Source organism: Anneissia japonica, unplaced genomic scaffold (genome assembly GCF_011630105.1).
Source record: "Anneissia japonica isolate Jap-2015-1 unplaced genomic scaffold, ASM1163010v1 scaffold1208_len1460985_cov181, whole genome shotgun sequence".
In the NCBI taxonomy this organism is placed as follows: Eukaryota; Metazoa; Echinodermata; class Crinoidea; order Comatulida; family Comatulidae; genus Anneissia; species Anneissia japonica.
The window spans coordinates 97,531-106,486 of NW_022688484.1; the positions used below are offsets into that span (position 1 = coordinate 97,531).

General features: G+C 32.6%; 1 protein-coding gene across 1 annotated transcript in view; it reads right to left on the reverse strand.

Moving 5' to 3' along the window:
- Positions 1-2,781: 2,781 nt before the first annotated feature.
- LOC117122143 (cell wall protein IFF6-like) overlaps positions 2,782-8,956 on the reverse strand; it is a 16,461-nt gene continuing 10,286 nt past the window's right edge. The window contains exons 9-22 of the mRNA XM_033267635.1: positions 8,655-8,711; positions 8,322-8,378; positions 7,990-8,046; positions 7,827-7,883; positions 7,418-7,474; positions 7,048-7,104; positions 6,718-6,774; positions 5,937-5,993; positions 5,511-5,567; positions 4,910-4,966; positions 4,333-4,389; positions 3,961-4,017; positions 3,250-3,306; positions 2,782-2,861 (exon numbers count right to left, since the gene is read on the reverse strand). Coding sequence (XP_033123526.1) covers positions 2,782-2,861; positions 3,250-3,306; positions 3,961-4,017; positions 4,333-4,389; positions 4,910-4,966; positions 5,511-5,567; positions 5,937-5,993; positions 6,718-6,774; positions 7,048-7,104; positions 7,418-7,474; positions 7,827-7,883; positions 7,990-8,046; positions 8,322-8,378; positions 8,655-8,711 — 821 coding nt within the window. The remainder of the gene's footprint in view (positions 2,862-3,249; positions 3,307-3,960; positions 4,018-4,332; positions 4,390-4,909; positions 4,967-5,510; positions 5,568-5,936; positions 5,994-6,717; positions 6,775-7,047; positions 7,105-7,417; positions 7,475-7,826; positions 7,884-7,989; positions 8,047-8,321; positions 8,379-8,654; positions 8,712-8,956) is intronic.

Sequence of the window (8,956 nt, forward strand, 5' to 3'; positions counted from 1 at the left end):
TAATAGAAATGAAAAAGATAAATAAATAAGCAAAAAATAAAAGAAAATAATAATAATAATAATAATAATAATAATAATAATAATAATAATAATAATAAATGTAGATATAAGTCTATATAATACACAACAATAATAACAATGGCGAGGGGGTAATAATAATAATAATAATAATAATAATAATAATGATGATGATGATAATAATATAATAATAATAATAATAATAATAATAATAATAGTACAAGATGAAATACCTATTAAACTTAAATAGTAAAAGTAAAAATATCATGAAAATATCATGAAAATGTCATGAAGTAAGCATAACTTTTATTTTATAATTTAAATTAAAAAACCAATAATTTATCAAAATTTAGAAAACATGACTTGATATAATACAAATACCTTTCATACATTTGATATTCATATTTTTTGTTAATATAACATTGCATAGATCATAATAGTAAATATAATAGTTATGTGAAACGTGGAAATCTTTAAGTATCCTTTGTCTCGGGTTAAAATCTATCCTCTGTAATCCTTGTCTTTACTGGAGGGCCGAAATGTAAGTTTCATTAGCGCATTGTCTTTCGCATGAGACGTTTCAACCGTGCAATGTTATGATCCAGGTGGACGTTAAAGAACATTTAAAAAAAACTATGGAATTTTCCCGGTGACTACCCGATTCGCCATCAGAAGAAACCGTTGTTTTTATAATTTCCTTGATTCTTGCTGTATTCACAACAATGAAAACCAAAACTAATCCAATATTTTTTATAATGTACAGTTAATATCCGCATGATTATGTCATGAAATAAAGATTGATGCTAATGCCATTGTTCATTTTTTCTCAATAGTTTAAAAAGTTTTTAATGAATATAGTCCATTCATGTGCAATCGTTATACTGGATTCAATACCTGGAAAATAAAGTTCAGCAAATGAATATATAAACATATTACGTAATTGATTTAGCACTGTCTTTCATGAGCTAAAAAATCTGGAAAATTCAATTCCATGTTTGAATTGTGTAACTTGTATATTTCAATTATTAACTAACAATTATACATTTACGGGCATTTAAATTATACCTTTATTCTATTCTTTTTCATAGATCCGGTCCTTAAATTGGCTGGTAATCAATTTAAGATTTTTTGCAATAAAATGTCTGTAAGTCAGCGAAAATTATTTTGTTTCAAACTTTGGACGTTCATACCAGTTTAAGTCTATTTGATTGAGGTTGTTTAGGCAGACAATGCATGTTTAAAATTTTACAGGCGAAATAGATACTCAATTTCGCTTGAAAGTGGGGGTGGAAATCTACAGGGGAAGAACTTGGACCACGGGAGAGAAGTTGCTAGTGAATGCAAAAGAGACAACATATCTAAATGGTAGGGACCGAAGACACCGGGACAACACTCTGTGGCGGATTCAAGGGGCCCGGGCCCCTCTCAACATTTCAAAATGATGTTAAAAAATGAAGTTTAAGAGTGCTATTTCAGACAATCTAGAGGTGTCATAGTCAAAACTGTTCTTGCCTCAGCCACAACCATGGTGGAACTGATGTGGAATAAAGCCTTCATATGTAAAATTCGTCCCTTGGATCCCTCTATTTTGGATTCCTGGATCCGCCACTGACACCTAAATTACAAATCAAGTTATAACTTTTCATTACGCACATTTTTGCTCGAAAACGATTTATATAGGCCCTAATAACAAGATTCTTAACAGTAACTATGTTCTTATAGCAAGTTATCGTGAAATTACAAAGGTCATTACATCTTTAAAATGTGAATATTTCGACATATTCTTTTCGTTCGTCAAGTCGGTTATCAAGATTGAATGCAACATGTTCTCAAGTATTCCATCGTGGAAGAATAGCCTGGTTCTTGTTCTGGTTGGTAAAGATCGACTTCCAAAGGAGTCAAAAAGTGTAGGAGTAAAATAGGAGGGGAAGAAATAGTGTCGAATGACAGTACAGGTCCATCACCGCAGTTTAAGACGCACAGCGTCAGTCATGAGCAGGCTTGCCTTATCAGCCTCAGGCCACATTGGGCCTGATGGGTAGGAAACTCACAGTCACACGAACATCGGCTTTGAGAAGAAAACCACATTTGGTAGTGAAATCTCGGAGCGTTTAGAGGTAGAATAAGCGAAAAATTACACCTCCAAGAATGAAGCCTTCTTGAAGACTACGTCGGAAGCCAGTGGTCCAGTGATTATTCGTGGATGACTCGGGATGTCCTTCTTGAAATTATTCTCGTTTTTGCAATCTGAAAAATCTCCAAAAACTACTTTGCCCGTTAAAAAATTCAAGTATATTTTTAAAAACCTGTGATGTAAAAAAAGGAAGAGGTTAGACATAAATTAACTGACCTAAACCATTCTTCATCATTATCACCGAGAGGGTCCGCGATTGACTGATACAAATTTACAAACTACCATGGAGCTATAATACGTATTATAGGTCCATGTCAATTTGACAGATACATTACCAATATACATTACCAATATACATTACCATGAGAGGTGTCCAATTTTGTCATTCTGTCACTCGATATTCTGTTAGAATTTGTTACTGAAATTTAAACGTGGGAAACTGTTAGACTATGATTTATATTATTTTGAACATGTGGAATTGGAAATATTATTGTGAACGTCAGTGCTTAAAATAAAATTACTAAATTTAAAATGTGATTTGTATTATTTCGGTCTTATCACAATAAAAACTTTTCAAAAAGGAATATTATTATGAACGTTAGTGCAACGTTAAACCAGGAAAACTCGATTTATGCTATTTCAGATACATTACCTTGGGTGGATTCCATGCTGGTTGTTCTATCACTCGTTGGTCCGTTGGTGTTTGTAGCTGAAATATTTAAACGTGAAAAGCTTTTAGATTACGATTATTGTTATTCCGATCTCATCTCAAGAAAAATTTCAACATTAAGAGGAAATAATAACATAAATGACAATGCTTGGAAAAAAAATTATTTTTATTCAACAAATTAGTTCATTTGTTCCAAGTAGTAGATGGAGAATAAAGAGGTTATTGTAAGTTTCTTTAAATTTTTATTACGGATTGTCTTAAAAGTTTGTTTATATTTTATCTAAAAATATTGCACAGAGAATTATACCCTTTTGCACCTATTTCTAAACTGACGAGGGTTAATACGAGGTCGGAAATTTTTACAAACAATTTTGGAGCTTTAATACGAATTACAGTTCCATGTTAATTTGACATCAAAGTACATTACCATGAGTGGTTTCAATGCTGGTCGTTTTATCAGTCGATGGTCCGATGGAATTTGTTACTGAAATATAAACGTGGAAAACTCTTAGAATTTCATTATGTTATGTTGATCTTCTCACAAGAAAAACTTGCACCTTAAGAGAGAATATTATAATAAACGTTAGTGAGTAGAATAAAATTTCAATACATTTGATTAACTAAGGCGATGCTGTAAAATAAGAGGCCATTTTACATCATCATCATCATCACCAACAGTGTTCACGATTAAATGGTACACATTTACAAACTATCATGGAGCTATAATACGATATATAGGTCCATATTAATTTGACAATTAAAGGATATTACCATAAAAAGTTTGCATGCTGGTTGTTATATCGCTCGATTGTCTGTTGGAATTTGTTACTGGAAAATAAACGTGGAAAACTCTTAGACTCGATTTGTTATTTCGATCTTTTTTAAGAAAAACTTGCACATTAAGAGAGAATATTTACGTTAGCGTTTAGATTAAAACTTCAGTAAAATACCCAAGGCGCGGCTGTAAAAGGAAAGGTTAGACTTATATTAACTGACGTAAATCCTTTATCCTCATCATAATATCATCATCATAATCATTACAATCATCACCAACAGGGTTCCCGATTGTATGCTACATTTACAAACTATTATGGAGCTATAGTACGAATTATGTTGATTTGAAATAAAGGTACATTACCATGAATGGTTTCCATGTTGGTCGTTCTATCACTCGTTGCTCCGTTGGAGTCTGTTACTGAAATAAAAACGTGGACAACTCTTAGAATACATATTTATCGCTCGATGGTCGTTGGAATATGATTTATGTTATTTTATCATATCATAATATAGACTTGAACATTATGAAGAATGACGTTAGTTTTTTTGAATAAAACTCCAGTAAGCGATATTATTCAAAGGCTCTGCTGTAAAAAAAAAGGTTAGACTTATAGTAACTGACCTAAATCCTTCTTCACCATCGTCGCCAACAGGGTTGGCGATTGAATGATACAAATTTGAAGCAATAATACGAACTATAGGTCCATAATAGTTAGACATTGAGATACATTACCATGAGTAATTTCCATATTGGTCGTTCTATCACTCGATGGTGCCCTGGAATTCGTTACTGAAATACAAACATAGAAAAATCTTAGACTACGATTTATGTTATTTCGATTTTATCACAAGAGAAACTTCCACATTAAGAGAGATCATTTACGTTAGTATTCAGTAAATTATTTTAACCTAAGGCGATGCTGTAAGAGAAAAGGTTAGACTTATATTAACTGAAATAAACCATTCTTCATCATTATCACCAACAAGGTTTGCAATATTTACAAAGTCGTTCCATCACTTGATGGTCCGTTGGAATTGGTTACTAAATATAAATGTGGAAACTCTTAGATATGATTTATGTTATTACGATCTTATCACAGAAAAACTTGCGCATTAAAAGAGAATATTTATATTATCCTAAGGCTCTGCGATAAAGGAAAGGTTAGACTTATAATAACTGACCTAAACTCTTTTGCATTACCATCATACCGACAGGGTGCGCCCTTTTGAATGAATGGTACACATTTACAAACAATCATGGAGCTATAATACGAATCATATGTCAATAATTAGTAACAAAGGTACATTACCATGAGTGGTTTCCATGCTGGTCGTTCTATCAATCGATGGTCCGTTGGAATCTGTTACTGAAATATAAACGTGGAAAACTCTTCAAATACGATTTATGGTCTTTCGATTTATAGCAAGAAAACCTTGCACATTAAGAGAGAATATTTACGTTAGTAATGAGAATAAAATAATACGAATTATACGTCCATGTTAAACTGGCATAAAGGTACATTTGCATAAGTGGTTTCCATGCTCGTTGTTCTATAACTCGATCGTCCTTTGGAATTTGTCGCTGAAATATAACGTGGAAAATTTATGTTATTTCGACCTTATGCTGGTCGTTCTATTACTCGATGGTTCGTTGGAGTCTCTTACTGAAATAAAAACGTGGAAAACTTATCGCAAGAAAATCTTCCACATTAAGAGAAAATATTTACGTTAGTGTTCAGAATAAATCTTCAATAAATTACGTCAGGCGCTGCTGGAAAAGAAAGGGTTAGACTGATATTAAATGATCTAAACGATTCCTTATTATCATTACCAACAGGGTTTGCGACTAAATGGCTGGAATTATGATACGAATTAATTTTGATTTTTTGATTTAACACCAAGGTACATTACCATGAGTGGTTTCCATGCTCGTTGTTCTATAACTCGATCGTCCCTTGGAATTTGTCGCTGAAATATAACGTGGAAAATTTATGTTATTTCGACCTTATCACAAGAAAAAACTTTCTTCATCATCATTCTTGGTTTGCGTTTGACATTGACACGTTATCATGGAACTATAATACGTATAATTCCATAATAATTTATCATGCTCATTAAGAGAGAAAATGTACGTTAGTGCTTGGAATAAAAACACAGAAAGTTATATTAACCTAAGGCAGTGCTATAAAAGAAGAGGTTAGACTTATATTAACTAAATCTACACCCTTCTTCATCATAATCACCAATAGGGTTCGTGATTGAATGGTACGCATTTGGAAACAACTATGGAGCTAAAATACGAGTTATATCTCTATCATTGCCATTAAGGTACATTACCATGAGTGGTTCCAAAGCTGGTTGTTTTATCAGTCGATGGTCCGTTGGAATTTGTTACTGAAATATGAACGTGGAAAACTCTTAGATATGATTTATATTATTTCGATCTTATCACAATAACACCTTGGACATTACCAAAAATGACAAAGCTAGTATTTAGAATGAAATTCCAGAACAGTTAATTAACGTAAGACGAAGCTGTAAAAAAAGAAGTTAGACAATACTTACTGACATAAATCATTCTTATCACCAATATTGGTTTGTGTTTGAAGGGTACACATTGGCATGTTTTCATTTAATTATAATACGTGTTATAATAATGAAAAACTTGCACATTAAAAAATAATTTATGTTAGTGTTTGGAATAAGAACACAGAAAGTTATATTAACCTAAGGAGATGCTGTAAAGAAGGGGTTAGCCTTATATTAACTGATCTACACCCTTCGTTATCATCATCACCAACAGGGTTCGCGATTGAATGGTATACATTTACAAGATATCATGAAGCTATACTACGAATTATAGATCCATAATAATTTGACATCAAGTTACATTATCATGAGTGGCTTCCATGCTGGTCATTCTATCACTCAATGGCCTGTTGGACTTGTTACTAAAATATAAACGTGGAAAAATCTTAGGCTACGATTTATGTAAAACAATTCTTCATCATTATCACCAACAACAGGGTTCGTGATTAAATAGTACACATTTGCAAACAATCATGGAGCTTAAATACGAGTTATATCTCTATCATAATTTGCCATCAAGGTACATTACCATGAGTGGTTTCCATGCTGGTTGTTTTATCAGTCGATGGTCCGTTGGAATTTGTTACTGAAATATGAACGTGGAAAACTTTTAGTATATTATTTATGTTATGTTGATCTTCTCACAGGAAAAACTTGCACCTTAAGAGAGAATATTATCATAAATGTTAGTGAGTAGAATAAAATTTCAATGCATTTGATTAACTAAGAGGCCATTTTTCATCATCATCATCACCAACAGTGTCAGTGTTCACGATTGAATGGTACACATTTACAAACTATCATAAAGCTATAATACGATATATAGGTCCATATTAATTTGACAAGTAAATGACATTACCATGAATAGTTTCCATGCTGGTTGTTCTATCACTCGATTGTCTGTTGGAATTTGTTACTGGAAAATAAACGTGGAAAACTCCTAGAATCGATTTGTTATTTCGATCTTTAAAAAAAAAAAAAACTTGCACATTAAGAGAGAATATTTACGTTAGTGTTTAGATTGAAACTTCAGTAAATTACCCAAGGCGCTGCTGTAAAAGGAAAGGTTAGACTTATATTAACTGACTTAAATCCTTTATCCTAATCATAATATCATCATCATAATCATTACAATCATCACCAACAGGGCTCCCGATTGTATGCTACATTTACAAACTATTATGGAGCTATAATACGAATTATGTTGATTTGAGATAAAGGTATATTACCATGAGTAGTTTCCATGTTGGTCGTTCTATCACTCGTTGCTCCGTTGGAGTCTGTTACTGAAATAAAAACGTGGACAATTCTTACAATACATATTTATCGCTCGATGGTTCATTGGAATTTATTACTAAAATATAAACGTGGAAAAATCTTGATTTATGATTTATGTTATTTCGATCTTATCACAAGAGAATATTTATGTTAGTGTTTGGAATAAAGCTCAAGTAAGTTTTATTAACACGTTAGTGTTTAAAATAAAACTTCAGTAAATTAAAGACGCTGCTGGAAATGAAGAGGTTAGACTTATATTAACTAAGATAAAACATTCATCGTCTTCATGACACATTTACACTATCTGGAACTATAATACGAATTATAAGCCCATGTTATTTTGGCATAAAGGTACATTACCATAAATGGTTTCCATGTTGGTCATTCTATCACTCGATGGTCCGTTGAAATTTGTTGCTAAAATATAATCGTGGAAAACTCTTAGAATACGATTTGTTATCTGATCGCAAGAAAAACTTCTACATTTATAGGTTCATAATAATTTAACATCAAGGTACATTACCATGAGTGGTTACCATGCTGGTCGTTCGATCACTCGTTGTTCCATTCGTGTTTGTTGCTGAAATTATATAAACATGGAAAACTTATAGACTATGATTTATGTTATTTTGACCTTATCATACGAAAAGCTTTAGGAGAGAATAATAAAGTTAGTGTTTAGAATAAAATTCCAGTAAATTATATTAACCTAAGGCGAAGAAAACAATTCTTTTACATCAACAATGTCACCAACAATGTCACCGACAATGTTTGCTATGGTACACATTTACAAACTGTTATGGAATTATATTACGAATTATATATCTTTAATAATTTGACATCAGTGTACATTACCGTGTGAGGTTTCCATTCTAGTCGTTCCATAACTCGATGGTCCGTTGGAACTTGTTACTAAAAATAATATGTACGTGCAGAAAGTTTAGAGTATTATTTATGTTATTTTGATCTTATCACAAAAAAACTTGCACATTAAAAGATAATAGAACTCCAGCAAGTTTTATAAACCTAAGGTGCTGCTGTTAAGAAGAGGTTAGACTTTTATTAACTGACCTAAACCATTCCTTATTATCATTACCAACAGGGTTCGCGATTGAATGGCACACATCTACACTATCTAGAACCAGTAATACGAATTATACGCCCATGTTTGGGAAAAAGGTATATTACCATGAGTGGTTTCCTTACTCGTTGTTCTATCACTCGATGGTCCCTTGGAATTCGTTGCTGAAATATAAACGTGGAAGACTCCTAGACTATGATTTATGTTGTTTTGATCTTAACAAAATAATATCGGCGCTGGTTCGAACGGCACGCTCGCCTATGGTTCTGGTGGAAGAACAAGTCTTCTCGGATAAGGACTATAAACCGTAGGCCCAGTGTATACAATGGCTCGTGTGCACTATAAAGAACCCAGTACATCCTTCGAGACGAGTAGGGGGATACCCCAGTGTACTGGAACAGACAGCCCC